Here is an 18,376-nt window from a genome sequence, read left to right as displayed (position 1 = left end):
GATGTTGTCTGGCTTCTTATGTAGATGGCGCTATAAGGTATTGGTAGGCGAAGTTTATTGGTCAGTAGCATGACATTAATATTTCGACATTCTGGATGATTAAAGTTATATTGTCCTCCAAAAACATGAGATCATAGGCCTACAAACATATTTTGAATAGGCCATTTTGTAGTTAATCACTTCCGCAGACAAAAAACAACATAAATAAGTTCAACCAAAACCCATTGGCTGGCAGCCAAATGTTCCCCCTTTAAATTACAGGTTTTTGTGGAACATTCAAAGTGGCATAATAAAAAAAAAATGTTTTCATTTTTATTTTTATTTTATTTTATTCATTTCGGCAATAAACATAAAATAATAATTACAAAAAACATAAAAATATATATATATATATATATGAAATACAAGACACGAAGCCGAGGAGAGACAAAAGCATTAAACAAAACGCTGTCACCGGTAAGGTGTGTCTCTCTCTGGGGACAATAGATCTTTAAAATTCAATATCTACATCTTCATTGACGATCAGCCTATATTTTTGCCGCGCCGTCGTCGTTACACGAGAAAGAATTACTGACCAACCAGAAACATTCATTTTTTACACACACGCACCTCGTTATCTTCTTCAATTCTCTATACAGCACTGGGCCATGGATCAGGCCTAGGAGGATAAGACATCCTGGATTTTGAATGAAAAAACGGGCCAAAAAGTCTTTACATATGCAGGCATGGTTTCGGCATGTGGTAGCCTACCTTTTTTGCCTTTCACACATTTGGGAAAAAATGAAACCCTGATAAAGAAAAACAGGAATTCAATTCATGCATTAAAACTTTTTAATTGATTGAAATTCAAGATGATTACATTAATTTCATGACTTTTTTTAAAGGCAAATATTTATGTACCCCAGGCAAAGAAGCCTCTATGTACCTTGAGCTAGGAATAATAATTTGATTTATTTTGTAGATTGAATGTGTGTGGTATCTAAATCTATCTAAATGTGTAGAACTTTACTTGGTTTAGTAGAACAATAAAATAGTAAACAAAAATGATTCTTTGGTATAAAATTCTAGTTAAGTTATTTTAAAACTATTCATGTATGTTGAGCAATGTTTTCACCAATTAGTATTCTGTACAATATTCATCAGAATTTGCAAAAACATCTTCTAATGTATACATGTTTTAAACATAAAAAAAAATCATGTATTAGGCCTATGATATAAAAGAATTGAGCAATGTTGCTTGAATCAAAGAAAGTAAATATAAGTATTCAGTTTCCAGAAACTTTGTTTCACTGCATACTTTCTTTCTACACAATGTGGTACTTATACTGATACCTAATTGCACCATACTTCTGCACTGATCTTGGAAGTCAAAATGTTAAAACACTAGTATTATTACTGTAGGCCTATTATTATGAAAGCATATAGTTTTGCATTTATACTAAAACATACAGCAAACAACAATTTCTATTTAACATCTTTTACCAAAGAACTTATAAGTTCTTTGCTTTTACTCCAAAATATAAAATGCTCACTATTGCGAAGAAACCATAAAGCTCAGTCTACACTATCAAACTAGTTGGACAAGTGTCATGTGCTCAAATAGGGTAGTGATAGCACCGTGTCCATATATGGACACATCACATTTTTGTCACATATAGTTTGATAGTGTAGAAATAGCTGATTTTAGGGAACTCATGAAGCTTTCTAATAAAAAAAAAAAAAACATTTAATATGTTTCTTTTGGGATTTTAGATTTACAGTGCAGGTTTTATTTTTAGTTAATTATATAAATTTCTCAAATATTGCTAATAATTTACTGAGGGCAGCAAACAAAAAGTATGAATTCAAATTGACATAGAACCATTCTATAATAATGAATATTAATTTAAATAATGAATTAAATCAATTAAAAAATATACCTAAAGAATATTAATTATAATAAATAACTTACAATCCACAATATTGTACCTATAAACAGTAATAATTATTGTCAGAAAATTACGTTTAGCAACCTAATTACTGTTCCAATTCTTAATTAATTAAAGAAATATTTAATTTAAGCTACCAAGTTGATTTAAATCCACCATTTTGTGTCTCACTCATTGCACAATTTAACAAGCAACTGTTGACGTAAAAGGTCACACAATGTTGATTTACTTATCTGACTCATACATTGGATACATGCCATGTGAAAAGCTACTTATTGGCAAATCAAAAGAGTCACTTTTTATCCTTTTGCAGATTGTACTCATCTGGCATGTAGTTGAATAGTAGGCCTAGTAGTATTAAACAATTAATAAGTAATACTAAAAGTTATCACTATTATCTTTGTAAATATCATTCATATGATCAATGATCAATACTGATAATTAGTAATATAAAGCTTTGTCTACACTATCAAACTTTATGTGACAAAAAATGCGATGTGCCCATCATGGACATGATGATGTCATATCGCTACCATATTTGAGCACATCACACTTTTTTTGTCAAACCAGTTTGATAGTGTAGACAGAGCTATAATAACACAGCGAACTTGCTACTACTGCATGTAGTTTGGCTGTGGCATTGAATAAGCCTGTTGTTGTGGTGTTAGTAGATGGTGGTACTGCATTGGCTGACCGTGATGATGGAATTGCGGAGGGATGTACTGCTGAGATGGGTGCTGTTGGTGCACTTGCATCGCTGCCATCTGCTGTGGTCCTGTCTGGCGCATCAAACTCTGCTGAAGGAATGCATGTTGGACATGTTGAACTTGTTGGACTTGTTGGACATGTTGTTGTTGATGCTGGTGTGGTTGTGATGTCGGTTGCTGGGTTTGACTGATCGCCACACGTTGAGGTTGCGAAACCTGCTGAATTACAGGTGGAGCTTGCAGTTGTGGTGGTTGTTGAAGATGTTGCTGTGGTGGTACCTGCTTTTGACGTTTTTGTTGCTGCTGTTTCTGTTGTGTCTGCTGTTGTTGCGCTGTAACATCAGTTTTGGGCATAGCAATCGGTGATTCAGGAGGGCTGGGTTTCTTTTTTGGCAATTTACGATCTGTGACATCTTTGGAAATTTTTTTTCCTCCGATACGCTTCTTTCTCGGGGTTAACCCATGATCTTTGTACCACTTGATGAGAGCTGTTAATTTATTTTGACTAATTCTACAAGAAAAAAAGTGAAATATGTATTAAAGTATTATCGAAGTCAATATGCATAAAGTCTATAATTATAAAACTTTGTTTATAAATATCAACTAGGTCTATTTTAGCTTGTAAGAACCACTTTCAGAATTAACCTACACGTATCTATCATGAAAGTTTTTTAGATACAGTACCGTTTGACTATAAGACACAATATTCATTTTCTCTAGGCTTTGTTTTGGATTACCACAATGAAAAAATAGCCCAATAGGGTTATTTATAAAATGTTTGCTTACTTGTGCATAAATTTAAATGTCGCTCTGCAAACTCTATGATTCTCAACATAATACAATATTCTCTGTTGTTGCCTTTCTTTCTGCTCTCGTCTTCGGGTACAATTTGTTAATCTAGAAACATTTATTGTACAACTTAACTTTCCAAGAAGTAGCAAGTCTTTCTCATATGAGGTTACATCTGACATAGAGTACCTAAGCTGCAAGACAGCAGAATTATTAAATTGTCTAATGCACGATTCTCCCTCTCCGCCATATTTACACTCGCATTTGAAATTTCGGATTAATTCAATCTCTTTGTCCATGCCTTCTCTTGGGGGTGTATCAAGAATGGCACTTGCTGAAGGCATCCGTGAAGTGCTCATTTCTGGTGAGATTCCCACTAACTTCATTTTCTTCTTCTTCGATCCAGTTTTCTTTTTTCCTATTTTACTACGGTTTTCAGGACCACACTTTTCTGTTTTTAATTTCTGCAGCATGTTTTTTCTTTTTCGTTTCTTCACCATTTTGTTGGCTTCTGATGATTCCAGATTAAATCCACAATGACTAGGCCTAGAATCGAGGATTGTTGGTGGATTTTTAGGTGGAATTTCCATAAGAGTCAGATCACCCCTGTTTAAGGCATCAACTAGTTCATGTTTATCTGAATGGGGCAAGCCGACCGGGTATGTCGGTTGATGCTGTTGTTGTTGCTGTTGAATTAGCAGGCTTGTCGGGTCGCTTGTCGTGGCCACTGAAGCTAGTGTTTCAAGAATTTGGAAATCTAGGCCTGGTTTTACATCACTTTCCTTCGTTTGTCTGACAGTGGACTTACTTATTGGTGACATATCCTTTGAAAACGCAACTTCAATGTTTCTATGACTGGTTTCGTTGTCTACCAAACCATAATTATTTTGATTTATTGTATTTTCAGACATTTTCAATTAAATGTTCTTCCAAATGTTTCTTTCCGTGCAGTACGGCTCAACAATACGGACGGCGGCCACACACAAAAAAATAAAACATCGCCCTCTAATTTTGAAATTGTGTAGCAGCTAGCTAGCTAGCTACACTCTAGCCGTCTGATGTCACGTCATACGTCAGAAAAAAACCCGCACATGGTTGGTTTTTTTCAGAAACTTGAGCGCGCGAGAGGTTTGGGAGCACACGAGAGAGATTTATAGCCTAGATTGAAAGGAAAATGAAATGGGAAGATGTGGATTTTGCGGAGTTTAAGGAGTGGTATGACATTTTAAAATCTGCACTGCAAATAAGTTGCCTGTTTACCGATAGGCAGACCTCTTCTTATATCCTAGTGGCTAGGCCCTCTAGCTGGCTTTGCGATTATTGTCAGACGATCGGGCTCACCCAACCCAGACGATCGGCGGGCCCATTCCAAGACGATTGAACTCGTGTGAACGTTCAGGCCCAACATAATTAGAAGATCGGGCCAGGGAAAATTTTCATTTAAAAATTTTGTTTAGCAATATTGCTAATCAAACTGATTTTTAAGTCGAGAAACATAGTTTTGTATTGTATTTTTTGCTACACAATTTTCAAAATGTGTAGCAATAAGGTTGTTTTGTATAGCTTTTTGCTACGCTACACTGGCGAAAATGTTCCCTGCGGGCCCATTCTAAAATAAAGTTTAAAAGACGATTGGGCTCACGAAAATGAATTGAATTAATAATTGAATAAATAAGGTGTTCTTTCAAGAAGTTCGTTAGTGAATGTATTGTGATGATACAAATGTAATTATAATTCATAATCTAGGCCTAGCCTCTCTAGGCCCCTACCTCTATCTAGCTAGTAGGCGTAGACTACTACTAAATCCGGCCTAGGTAGGCCTAGTACTACTGCTAGGCCCTAGCCTAGTAAACCATAGTAACTAGCTAGGCTAGGGTGGGGCCTACTACTAGGCCTATATGTATGTAAAAGAATTATAAAATATTTTTTAAGAATAAGCCTAGTTTTATTAATATTAAATTTTTCTGTGCACATTTTCTAACATTTGGCACATGGTGTTGTGCGCATAATAATAATAAGTATTAGTATTACTAAACCATTCATAAGGCCTGTTTCTGCTAGATGGTATATTTTTGGTAGCAAAATAGAATGAAATAAAAGCACACCAATCAAGTCTCCGGAAGCTGGAGGAGGCACAGTCAGTGGGTCCCACACACATACGATCAAAATTACTGTAATAACACAATATTTCACTAATGTTGGAACTGTCGAGCTCAACTCAACGATTAAGACTATCGGGACCAACACCTACCTCTAAGACGATTGGGCTCAACGTATAAGACGTTTGGGCCCATAAGAAATGGACCCGATCGCCTGTTGCGCACCAGTCACTGACTGTCAAGCAAGTGACAGTCCAGTGCATGGCGAGGAATAGTAGGTCCTATCTTACCTAGTAGCTTAGCCTAGGTTAGGTAGATAGTCCCTCTAGTCTAAACTATCTATGAGTAGAGCGGTTGTCAGCCTAGCTAAATAAATCCAATAATAATAAAGTCTGGCTAGAAGGTGCCCTCTAATCCCTAGACTTAGATAGCTAGTACAGTAGTACTAGTCTTGTACTGTTTAGTATAGTAATGAAGTTTATGTATTTGTAAGTCAATGGTGTGACCAGTACTGGGTGTTAGTCGAACAAAATTGTTAATTTTGTATGGTTTAAATGCTTATTATATAATGTAAATATTGATAATGTAATGCTGCAATGAATACAGTAGTAATTACTGTATTTAATTTTTTTTTTTTTAGATCAATCTTACAGTTTTTTGGTAGGTCTTGAATGCATTGTGGGGAGGAAAGGTAAGATTCTTTGGTTAAAATAGTACTGTATCATGTTTAAACTGAAATATGATTGTTAAATCAAAATATACCAAACAATTGTGTGATATATTTAATGCCATAACTTCTTGTTTAAGAATAGAGCCCTTTAACAAATGTATTATTCATCATCAGGTTGCCCAATACTCATCACCAATGACCAGTCCATCAGTAGGAAGCATGCTACTTTTGCAGTGTCTCATTCAAAGGACAATCTAGTAGGTTAAGGAGTTTATAAACATGATATTAATGTGTCCACATAGCATATGCACCTAATTCTTCCACTTGGCTTAAAGCATTTGACTGGAAGAAACCGCAATCTATATATTAGGCCACTCTTTTTAACAAGGCCATGGCTGCAGTCGCATGCTCAAATTTGAGTTAGTGTTAACCGACCGACATAGTGAGCTGTAGAGTCGTGGTTGGACGCGACTAAAAGTGTTGTATTCATTTATTTTGTTTATATATTTACTTGTTTACGAATTAAAGAATGAATGAATAAAATTTGATTAAAGAATCTGAATTGCACACACCAGTTTGTTGGATGTGATACAGTTCACCTTCTACAATATTCGTATTCTAGAAACATCCTGAAAGACTACCCGCTATCACACTGAAAGACTCTTCCAAGTATGGCACAATTGTCAACAAGATAAAAGTGAATACCAATAGCTCAACAGACCTTAAACATGGAGACGAAATTGAGTTTGGGTCACTTAGTACGAACTCCTGGAGGTAAGGGTGCAGACAAAATTACTGTTGGTAGAAAGTACTTAAAGGTTGTATTAAATTAGAGAGTTTTCCTATGTATAAGCTTGGTAGAAAGTCTTTCAATTGTGTGTGTTTACTTTATGACATGTAGATCAACAAACTAAGTATTTTAATTTTATTATATGTTTAGGCAAATTGCCAAGGATAACCATAAGCGAATTCATTCACTATCCTTCTTAAAAGTGGCAATCCTGTTCACAAGACAAACATACACAAGATGCTCTACATAAACAAAGTCTTATTACAAGTCTTTGGGAGTCGAGTTGTAATTTGTCATTAGAAAAAATCCTTACATATATACAGGATCCTTGAATTGGTAGCCAAGCATCATAACCACCAAGCCACAACTCCACTCCGTGAGGTGGTATGTGACCAAGTGTATTGTTACACTGTGTTTGGCCATGAGAAACCACCTGATATCTTTACATTTGGATGTTTACAGTACTGTATTAATTTTATTTGTTAGAGTTGAATATCAGCCACTGGTTTGTGCTGGTTCTTCATTGTCTGGTGCAAATAAAACTGTTTTGAAAGCTAATTTGTTGAAATTGGGTGGTCACTATGTTACTAACTGGAGTAAAGAATGCACACACCTTGTGATGTCTGAAATCAGTGTCACAGTGAAGGTTAGTATTCCATAGTAAAGCCACCGTTAAGCAAAATTGGCCTTATTGGTATACTGAATGGGTTAGATCCATCTCGGCTGCCGAATTAAAAAACCGAATTGTACACTATACATCACTGCTACACTACCATAAGGGCGTGTGGCGCAGTGTGTTGGACGTTGGACTACCGATCGTCAGACCTGGGAATCATGCTGGATAGTAATCTCACTATGGAAGCACAAATAACAACTGTATCCAAAGCAGCATGCATATCGATTAGGAACCTTGGTCGTATTCGCGGTAATCTTAACAAGAAAACAGCTGAATTGATTGTACACTCATTTGTCACTTCTAAAATTGACATTGGTAATGCCTTGTTGTTTGGCATACCAAAATCTCAAATACAACGTTTGCAGCGCTTGCAAAATATGGCAGCTAGAATTGTAACTTATACAAAATCAAACGCTCACATAACTCCTGTCCTGATGGATTTGCATTGGTTGCCTGTTCAACAACGTGTTAAGTACAAACTTGCGTTGTTTGTATTCAAGATCCTAAATGACAGTGCTCCTGCTTATTTATCTGACCTTGTGGATCGTTACGAATCATCCCGCAGAGGCCTACGATCATTGTCACAAAACCTTCTTCAAGAGCGTAGAGCGAAAAATCAGTGGGGTCAGAGATCTTTTTACGTTGCGGCCGCAAGTGTATGGAACAGCTTACCAGCAACAGTTAAATGCTCAACTAGTCTAAACAGTTTCAAGACCAACCTAAAGACGTCGCTATTCGCTGATGTTCTCGCACGTTGTTAATGCACAAAGCGCCATGAGCGCCACATGGGTGGAGGATACCGGCGCTATATAAGTTTTCATTTATTATCATTTATTATTATTAGGTTCGAATCCAACTCTCGCCGCATTGCTTGTATCCGTAGGCAAGATACTTTACTTACGTTGCCTCTCTCCACCCAGGTGTATAAATGGGTACCCAGTTAGATCTACACACAACTTTGCGCTGGTTACCGGCTGCATTATGGGAGTATGTTTCCATACGTGTTTGATCCCAAAAAAAATACTGGGGTAATAATGCTTGTAAAGCGCCTTTGAGCATGATTACTCATGAAAAGGGCGCTATATAAATGTGGTATTATTATTATTATTACCATAACGGGCACTTCTGGTGCTCAATACAATATCGTGTTCTGTAACCGGCAGCTGAGATGGACATAACCCCACTGAACAAATGCTCAGAATTAACAATATCATTTGTTTCTCCATGCTAGGTGATTTGTGCTCTGGTATCCTGTTGTCCTATAGTTACCTTGGAATACCTGAACAAACTGATCAAAGCAGCAGAAAGTCAAACTAGTTTACCAAATATCAGCCAGTATGTACATTTAATTTAATAAATTTATTTAAATTTAATAAAAATACAGTCTTACTATTGCTACTACTCCCTGAAAGAGAGGTGTTATTAAATGTGCAAGAGATTTTACTCTCCAGTATACTTTTTACGTGACATAATGATGATACTTTATATATAAACAGTACATGACATGTACTGGATGGTCATGTATATATGGTTAGTAATTTTCCATATTGTTCAATTCTTGATGTTTATTTTTGCTAATTAATTTTCTTGAAGATTCCTTCCGGACGTTGTTGAGGCTAACATACGCAAAGATGAAGTATCTTTCCAGGCTAATCCACTCAGGAAAAAGGTCTTCAAAGACAAAAAGTTTGTTTTTTTAACCGAAAAAGAGGTTAGATTTTACAATACAGTATGCCTGCCTAGTTACTTGCAGTATCCTCACCCCCACTATTTTTATTGCTGACTTGCAGTCCCTGCATCTAGTATCTGCCTCAGACCTCTGGTCAATGTGGGCACTGGATGAGAGAAGCCCTGGATCAATGTTAGGATTAATCAAGGTGCTTTAAACATTCCTGGCTTTGTTTGTATAAAACCTGTTAGTGGCGTAATTATCGCGGTTGGTTTTGATTAAAATAAAATAAATCTATAATAAACTTTACCCATAATTTATTCAATTTATTTTATTATTATACCTATGAATGCCTCCCCACTCCAACTGTATAGTATATATATATATATACTTTTTTTTTTCAAACTTATTTAGTTTTAAATTCCAAAATATTGTTTATAAGTTTCAATAAAAAGTTCTACAATAAAAGCATTAATTTGTATTTAAATTTTAAATCTGATGTATTATCATTGTAGTACACTACAATGAAGACTGCTGTTTCATTTGGCGGTGGGCAATGCATGTTAATGGATGAACCCACAAAAGATGTTAAAGTTTTGACCCAGTCTGGTACATGTGTAGTTTGCTCAAGCCCTGATGAAGACACACAGGCAGGGTTGCCTAGTCATCAGCAATGGGCTGGAAAAGTTTATGCAATCTTAGAACAGTAAGTAAATTAAGACATTTTCATTTTCATAGCTGAAATGGTGTGTTTATGTGGAATGCCTTGCCAGGCAATATAAGAATTGCATCATCATCACGTTATCTATTCAAATATGTCTTTCGTGTCACAGGTGTACTAGATGTAGACTTTGATTAGTACTTTATTACCTACTTTGTTTTATTTAAAAGTATTCAAAAAATAAATATGTGTGAAAATTGGGGTGAAGCTGTTTTAGAGGTATCTGTCATCTGTTAGCCTACTCCCTTTATTGACACTTTCCTATTTTCTTTGTTTGCTTAAAGAATGAATGATGCATTCATTTTGTTCCATTATTCCTCATTCTCTTCATTCTTTGAATTTACTTTGTTATTTTAGGAGTGACTTGCGACCTATTCAAAACCAGGAGATTGGATTAGCAGTCCTCTACTGTTCTACAGAGCTTCATTGCAACCCAGCAGTGTCTCAAAGTAAGTGGGTGGCAGTAGCCAATTTAATGTTTCCTAAGGGAAGGCAAAAGAAAACAGTTTGTGTTGGAGTACTAGGCCAGTGTTTAATGAGTGTCTTTTCATAGGATATTATTGTATTAACTATATTTTTTTTTTCTCGATCATCTTAGGTGGGCTTAATCTTATGTATGCACGAGCTTCTCAGACTCTTGACACCCAAGTCGTTCTAGCCCCTGAGACACAAACACCCCAACAAAGTAGTAAAAGAATTGCAAGAACAAAGGCTGTTGGGGAAGTGAGCATCATCGATGAAACACGCCTTGAAAAGTCTGATAACAAAAAGAGGTTTATTTGCTATTTTGTTTGCATGATATTTTATATTTATATTCTTTTTACACATTAAAGCATCGCAATATTTTGATTCATATATATTCAATTTATTTCTCTTTTCTAATTTATACTTCTTTAGAAATAGACAGGATCAGGACCATGATTTCCAATCTCCAAATAAAATGGCTCGTTTTGAATCCCAGAAAACAGAAAGAAATGAATCCATGTCTAGTAATCTTAAAGCAGCAAAAACCAAAGAACTCTTGCCTAAAAGTAATGTTACGAAGAAAAATAGCAAACAGAGTAACCTGAACTCCTTCCTTCAACCTTCAACAACCTTGATAGAAACATCAACTGATGCTGACACATTGTCTGAAGCAGCAAGCGAGGTTGACATGGAAATAAATAAAAAAGAGATTCCTTCTTCAGATGATGCAGATGAAAATATGTTTCCAGAAAAAGAAGTTGTGCACAAAGATTCTACAGAAGAAAAGAAAGGGAAAAGAAAGTCTGACTTGTTAAAAACTTGTAAAGATTCAAGACAAGCTAGCAGAGAGGCAAAGGAACCAGATGTGACACTTGAAGAACCATCAACAAGTAAGAGTAAGCGGACACCAAAGAGAAAGGAATGTGGTAATACTGATGACAGCACTGGATTGTGGAAAAAGAAAATTAAAATTGAATTTGAGGTATGTTTTTTTTCAGTATTCAGTTGTTAATTTCTCGGTCCTGTTCGTCTTTTGCAGTAAATATTTTATTGCATGTGAACAATAATTAATAAAACAGGTAGCAAGTGGTAGCATCATTTAATATGCTTTATTAGTCTACACTATCAAACTAGTTTACAAAAAGTGTGATGTGCCCAAATATGGTATTGATATGACATCATGGGTATACAGTATATGGGCACATCACATTGTCGCGTAAAGTTTGATAGTATAGACAGAGCTTTGGTTAAGGTTTTTTTTGCATGTAGGTTGGTAACCATCTCAAGTTAGTAAACTAAAAACATGATGAAGCAACTATGTATGGAAATATTTTTCTTTCAAAACACACCTTTATAAGCGAGTCAAATGGCCGAGCGGTTAAGGCAGGGGCGCCGTTTACTGTACCTAAAAAGCCAACAACGTCGGCAAGGGTTCGAGGCCGACTCGCTCCTAGTTCTGGTGGTGGAACAAGTCTTCTCGGATAAGGACTATAAACCGTAGGTCCAGTGTACACAGTTATAACCTGTGTGCACTTTAAAGAACCCAGTTCATTATTCGAAAAGAGTAGGGGGTTACCCCGGTGAACTGGTTCACAAAATAGCCCCTGTATCAGGGGGATTATTACCACCTATCTGATAGGACAGTGATTAATTCACTATTGGTAATCCTTGGCCACATTGCCTAAAGACATGAAATAAAAAATAAAATAATTTGTATTTTCAGGAAGATTCAGAGACGGAAAAAAACAAACACCAAGCAGGACGCCCAAGGACCTTGTCTGGTGGATTCATCAGTGTCCAAGCTCAGGTAATAAAGAAGAATTTATTTAATAAACCAGTCAATCCTTTATCCACTTACCGACAGAGGCGTTCATTTGATACTTCATCTGAAAGTGAAGGAGGAGAGGTATTTTCGGCGGAAGAAAAGTCAACTATTTTAGTGAACATTGAATTAACACATAGCTCTAACAAGAATATTTCGAGACAAAGGTCATTTGATGAGGTTATTACTACGAAGAATTTTATTATTGGTGACTCAATGATAAAACATATCAACGTCTATGGGTTAGCTGATACTTCTATCAAATGTATGCGAGGGGCCGTTGTTCGTCAAATCTTCGCAGCTGTCAAGAAAATTGATTTGACAAAAGTGGTGAATGTAGTTATCCATGCTGGTACGAATGATTGCAGTAATTATGGTTTTACAGTGGATAACCTGTGCAAGGATTTCCAGGAGTTTACATCTCATCTTAAGCAGGAAATATCTGGCCATGTGTTTATATCAGGCATATGCCCTCGCTCAGACAACCTTAATTACAATGAATGCGTTTCGAAGGCTAACGATATGTTGAAGAATGAATATGGAGAGTTGTTCATCGACCATACCAGTGTTTTTACTAATGAAAATGGCATTGATTCTACAAAATTTACTTGGCATGGTCTCCACTTGAATAAGCGAGGCACATCATTTCTTGTACATAGCATAAATCGAATGCTCCCAATAACTAGAGGATCGCGACCTTTTGAGTACAGAGGAAGTTTTACAAGATGATTAAAATGAGTTTGTTTTTATAAAGAATGAAGCTGTTTTTTCCATATAGAAATATGTTTTTTTCAGTCAATTAGTTTTGCATTTTTTTTTTCAATTCTTCAATTAATAAAATATCTATTACATGAAATATTGTTTCAATTTAGTTTTTCCAGACTTGTTTTACCCTTGTCACAGATAAAAGTTTCTAGGAGTTTAATTTACTGTAATTGTCGAATTAAATAAAACTTATATATTTTAGTCTGATAATTTTGATAGAGACTAAGTGAGAAATATTTACTACATTCTCAACTTAATGTTCATTTAAATTTTAAATTTATTTATCTATTTTTTTTTTCAAACTCGTTTGACCAAAAAAAATGTGCCCAAATACTTGATATGATGTCATTGTGTCCAAAAATCGGCACATCACTTTTTTTGGTCACATTAAGTTTAAACACATTTAAAGATGTTAATAATAAAATAGTTTACTTAATACTGGGAAGTGAGAGAGAAGAGGGCATTGCAGAAATAATAATATATATATACTCAATATATAGTTTTGTATATACAGTAGTAAATACACAGAAAACATGTGTGCTCTCCCAATTTAGTCTCCTCTATTAATTAGGCTTTCATTCATGAGTCTCCCATTGGAATAGATGGAGGCTTTACTGTAGAGAGTGGGAATGACCATCTATGTTTTAAATAGTTTTCCTAAACTCAAAACATTAGTACAGTACCATACAGAGAACAAGGCAACAAATTGGTGAGAGTATTTAAATTCTTTAAAAATTTACTACAATTTCTAACAATTTGGTGTTAAAAATAATATAGCATAATTAAAGCAATTCATAAACTATTTAACAGCACACTCACATGTTATTGTTTGTTTAATAGTTTATGGCACATACCCTCCTCTCTCTCTTTTCTCTTGTTTATTTTGAACATTTTATTGTGTAAACAAATTGTGCTTTTGTGTGTGTTTTTTGTTGAAACAGACATACTCTTCTCTCTATGTTTTTTATGTTGAAAATTGTTGAAGATTAAAAACTAATGTTTTCTAATATGTTTTAATGATGTTTGAACTCACAACATTCATTTAACACTGTTTTTATAACAATCAATATTTTATAATAAATATGTATGCTTGATGTGAACATGTGCCTAAACAAACCAGTATTGTTTTTTAAATTAAATATTGAATTTACAAATTTTTGTATTTTTAACCAGGAATGCTTCAAGATTAGCCCTGATGATGCTATAAAACCAGAATTAGACGATCTCCCCACTAACTTAGTGAAGACAAGTGAAACTGTACTGGTTTACCGTCGACCAAATAACCACAGGATTCAAAATCAAGACGTTATGCTGTTAAATGTCAAAAACTTCAAGCGTTTTAAAAAGGTAGATTTACAAAATAATTATGTTAAATATTGTAGTTTATGCTTTAGTTATGTTATTATTTCAAGACATCAAACCCACTCTGGCCATCAACCATGGAACTTTTAATTATGATGGCCTACAGTAGGGGTACTTTATTCAGAGGCATAGCAGGTATGAGCGCTCTCTGGCTGAGCAAGGTCCGGAGGGAAAAATGCATTAGAATATGACAGCGTTAGAGGGCCACTTAGTGTCCCTACATCAGTGACCTCAAACCTCAGCAGTACACCACAGTATTGCGTTATTGGTTGTTGCCAAAACCTAGAATCTGGCAAAACCGAGTTAAAGAAGCATTTTCCAATTCCTCCACATTATTGACTGAAATTTGTTCATTTTAACTAGGGGTCATATCCTGGGCAACAGAGTATGCCACGCATCATTGGTGGCGATGATCTTGTCACTCATTACAACGAGGTGCCGGAAGATGTGAAGGAAATGTTTCGAGGTCAGGTAGGTATTCATTTAGTGAGGGCCCATTGAGATTACAATGGCAAAAAAGGCTATGTTAATAGGCCTACTCATTGGTATTCATTACCAAGTACCATAGTTTTATTTGTTTAAACTTTTTCTATATAAAATAGTGTTTTTAAGTGTTGGTAATTATTTCTCTTTTACACATTGAAGGCTGATGAAGACAAATGTGAATTTAGTCAAATAGCTGATGAATTATTCAAGAACGTTCCAGTGAAGACAAAAAGAAAAAAATTTTGATAGATAAAAAAGGTAAAAAAAATTCCAGTTTTGTTTAAAATAGCAGCACTGAAAAATATGATTTTATTCAACCCATGTGGAATAAAATTGTTTACCTTGGCCTATAAATTTGTACACGGTTGGTTATTGATTTTGAATGTCTAATAACAATACACACAATCTATACATTTTCGATTATTCTGATAAAGCTGCTAAAGTGCTAGGGAAAGCTTCCAAATGAAACCAATAGACCGTAACAAAGATGTTTGACAATCAAAGTTTCTGAACATGTGTCGGTTTTATTTATTGATTGATCGATTTAAATTTGCACACATTTTTATAAAAAAAAAAGATTTTGTATGCAAGAACATTCAGATTTAAGTTTCTTTAACTAAATTAAGACTCAAATGAAATAAAAATATTTTTGTGTATAAGAAAAAAGTACAAATTAAATTTGCAATGAATTGGTACAAGAATGTGTATGAATGTGTGCTTAAGGAATTTTTTTTATTGTGGTTTTTTGCAAACAAATGTACAATATTAAACTTGAGGCTATATTTTACCTAATTTTAAATGGCTACTGATGCATTCTAATTGGAAATTTAAATGTAAATATAGTTTTTGTTGAATTCTTCCTCCAAGTATAAATTTAGTGTATTCAGTATTAAATTTGCAGGTCAGTCTTTATTGTGGGAAGAACCATTATTTGAGTAGGTATAGAAAATTTGATGCCGACTGTCAGGTATTGTTTGCTTAACAATGAGTGGTATTTATATGCTGAGTCACATGTACTTTATGTAAGCACTTCATTATTGGCAAACACGCCATCTACTGTATACTACTATGATAGACAGAGTAGGGTTATTCTATACAATATTTTTCTATACTCACTGTATTGCATGCATGCGATATCAAAATTACCAGAATTGTACTGAGAAGGTTTTTAAAACTATGTTTGAACCTAAACAGTCAGATAGTATAGTACACTATGTAATCTAGTGGCAATTGCATGAAACTGTTATCAATGCTTAGTTTCATGGTAAACCTGTCATTTTACCAGCCCATTGCCTGTCCCATACTGTTTGCTAATATCAATTCGCATAACATAAAAGACTAGGATTATGATTTATTCTTTAGTGGAAGAACAGTGGAATTAAAGCTTAAAAATCTCCATTTAAATGGCTTATGATGAGTACGTAAAAGGTTTGACTAGGTTATTCGTATGTTCAATAATGTGGTCGATCTTCTTGGGCAAACTTTCAACAGGCAAGTTTATGCGATAAATTATTCCACCAATCTTGTCTGGTTTTTTTTTTAAAGCTTACAACAAAAAAGAGCCCTTTTTGCATTAACATTTGCATTTGAAGTATTAATGCAAGAATCTGCATCGAGGGCAACAGATCTACATTAAAGCTCATTGAGTGGCACCACTGAACATACCGAATGCCTAGACATGATTACAATTTATATTCTGAAGCTATCATACAAATAATGCAGCTAACATGATCCCCATTAATGTGTCATCGGGGAGATGGTTAAGACGGGAGGGGGAACAGTATTCTATAGTCTATATTCCATTCTATATATTCTATATATATAATCTATCTCCTTGTACATTTATTGGGATGAAAACTACAGTAATAGATGTTTGAAACCTGTTAAACTATTTCTATTGATTGATCTTCATTGCGACCTTTTCTCTAAAACAAAACCACCTGGCATGCTTTTGTTCTTGTATACTATTATTTCAATTAATGTATTATGGTGTCCTAAACAAATACAATACATTTGTCTTTTCAGATTTCAATTAATGATCGGTGCTGTTTTTATTTACCAACTTTCCAAGATGCTGCAAAATCATCTACCATCTAGTTGCAATCCAATGACCATGTGTGCATAGCAGACTGTAGAATTTCCAGAGTTGCTGTTTAAAAACAAAATGTTATCCAGATTTACAATTCAGTTTTCTTCCACATTTATAACTCACATAGAAGTTCTTTTGGTTTTGATTGAATGTGGAATGCAATTCAGTGACAACACTATTGTTGAAAAAATATGACGGTGTAAGAAGAGGAGTGGTTACTGAAGTTGTAGAGAGAACTCGGCCAACTTGACTTCCTTGTTAGTTTAAGATACTGTATATTGTTTGTATAATACAGTACAAGAAAAGTTTAATGTAAGATGTTGTGTTTTGTGTTAAAGATGACTGCAAGGTACACGGTCATTTCCATCAACATTTTTTATGTTAAAACTATTTTGTCTTGTACCAATAGAAAAAGTAGTAATAGTCTTTGATTTGTCACAAACACTTTGCATTTTTTTACGGTAGGAAATCGTAACTGCTTGCTAATCACACAACAGTTTTCTTGATGTTATCGCCGTCCTGTTGAAAACCATCAGAAACTGCATTGCAATAGCCAAAATTGTATAATAGAGATTATAAAAAGTAATGTATGCTATAGTAAAACCAGTAAGTTAACATTTTCAAGGCAGATCATGGGCCTTGGCCTAATTCCTGGGGTAGTAGACATGGGTCTATTTCTGTGTTATTACAGTGTTAGGCCTTCAGTCCAGGCCTTGATTACCTTGGCCAAAACATTCCAAAGAGTTAGTTTATATGATGTACTGTAGGTATATTTATACACAGTAGGTCTAGTACATAGCCTATTAATAAAGGCATAAAATAGAATAGGAATTGCTCATTAAATGATGTTATATGATTCTTATTTATACATTTCCTATGGCAGAATTTGCCTATGAAATGCAAATAATTTTGGAAAAATAGAGCAGTAGGCTAGACATAAAACATGAATAGGATGTTCATTAAATTACAGGATGATGTTATATAATTCTTACACATTTCCCATGAATCTGCATTTTCACTTGAAATTATTATTAAAGCGAATTGCTGCTTCTATAAATATAAACCAGCTGTTTTGTTTGCGTTTGCCTTTGTCATTTATTCATGGACAAGTTTGAGGCCATCCAGAGGATATCCATGGTACAGTATATGCAACTTTGCACAAATAGATACAGTACTTTTAAGACTGAAATTTACTGTAATTGGCCGATTATAAATATACATATGTGGTGGGAATATGGGTAAAAATAATATTTCTGAGCAGTTACAATTTCAATCTTTACTGTTTGTTTTGCCTAAATTATTCATCTGGTAACCCTGTGCCCTATTAACCTGCTGAAC

The 18,376-nt window shown here is 34.7% G+C and overlaps 2 protein-coding genes across 3 annotated transcripts; one reads left to right on the top strand and one right to left on the bottom strand.

Annotated features, from left to right (window-relative positions):
* Positions 1–792: 792 nt before the first annotated feature.
* LOC140056456 (uncharacterized) lies at positions 793–4,366 on the bottom strand. Its single transcript, XM_072101824.1, has 2 exons — positions 3,422–4,366; positions 793–3,146 (listed from the first exon to the last, which is right to left on the bottom strand). Exons 1-2 carry the CDS (start codon positions 4,333–4,335, stop codon positions 2,543–2,545), a joined length of 1,518 nt encoding a protein of 505 aa, XP_071957925.1. The 5' UTR covers positions 4,336–4,366; the 3' UTR covers positions 793–2,542.
* Positions 4,367–4,530: 164 nt separating this feature from the next.
* LOC140056732 (nibrin-like) lies at positions 4,531–18,117 on the top strand. 2 transcript variants are annotated; one of them, XM_072102206.1, is made up of 16 exons: positions 4,531–4,639; positions 6,164–6,214; positions 6,368–6,450; positions 6,816–6,967; positions 7,470–7,629; positions 8,891–8,994; positions 9,253–9,370; positions 9,844–10,034; positions 10,407–10,498; positions 10,648–10,822; positions 10,947–11,496; positions 12,238–12,321; positions 14,275–14,448; positions 14,827–14,934; positions 15,109–15,207; positions 16,975–18,117. In XM_072102206.1, exons 1-15 carry the CDS (start codon positions 4,612–4,614, stop codon positions 15,193–15,195), a joined length of 2,157 nt encoding a protein of 718 aa, XP_071958307.1. In that variant the 5' UTR covers positions 4,531–4,611; the 3' UTR covers positions 15,196–15,207; positions 16,975–18,117. The 2 variants fall into 2 exon arrangements, with proteins under 2 accessions (XP_071958307.1, XP_071958306.1); XM_072102205.1 differs by lacking the exons at positions 14,275–14,448; positions 14,827–14,934; positions 15,109–15,207; positions 16,975–18,117 and having other exon boundaries at positions 12,238–13,184.
* The last annotated feature ends 259 nt before the right edge of the window (positions 18,118–18,376 follow it).

Source organism: Antedon mediterranea, chromosome 8, assembly GCF_964355755.1.
Source record: "Antedon mediterranea chromosome 8, ecAntMedi1.1, whole genome shotgun sequence".
In the NCBI taxonomy this organism is placed as follows: Eukaryota; Metazoa; Echinodermata; class Crinoidea; order Comatulida; family Antedonidae; genus Antedon; species Antedon mediterranea.
The sequence above is the reverse complement of the archived record's forward strand: the minus strand, read 5'-3'. Positions and strand labels throughout refer to the sequence as shown.

Bases quoted from the DNA above. Each gene is read 5' to 3' on its own strand.
- LOC140056456 (XM_072101824.1), bottom strand. From the start codon at position 4,335: ATGTCTGAAAATACAATAAATCAAAATAATTATGGTTTGGTAGACAAC. The intron at 3,147-3,421 runs GTAAGCAAACAT...TTTTTCTTGTAG, and splicing joins ACATTTAAATTTATGCACAA to AATTAGTCAAAATAAATTAA.
- LOC140056732 (XM_072102205.1), top strand. From the start codon at position 4,612: ATGTGGATTTTGCGGAGTTTAAGGAGTG. The intron at 6,451-6,815 runs GTAGGTTAAGGA...TTCGTATTCTAG, and splicing joins CTCATTCAAAGGACAATCTA to AAACATCCTGAAAGACTACC. The intron at 11,497-12,237 runs GTATGTTTTTTT...TTGTATTTTCAG, and splicing joins AAATTAAAATTGAATTTGAG to GAAGATTCAGAGACGGAAAA.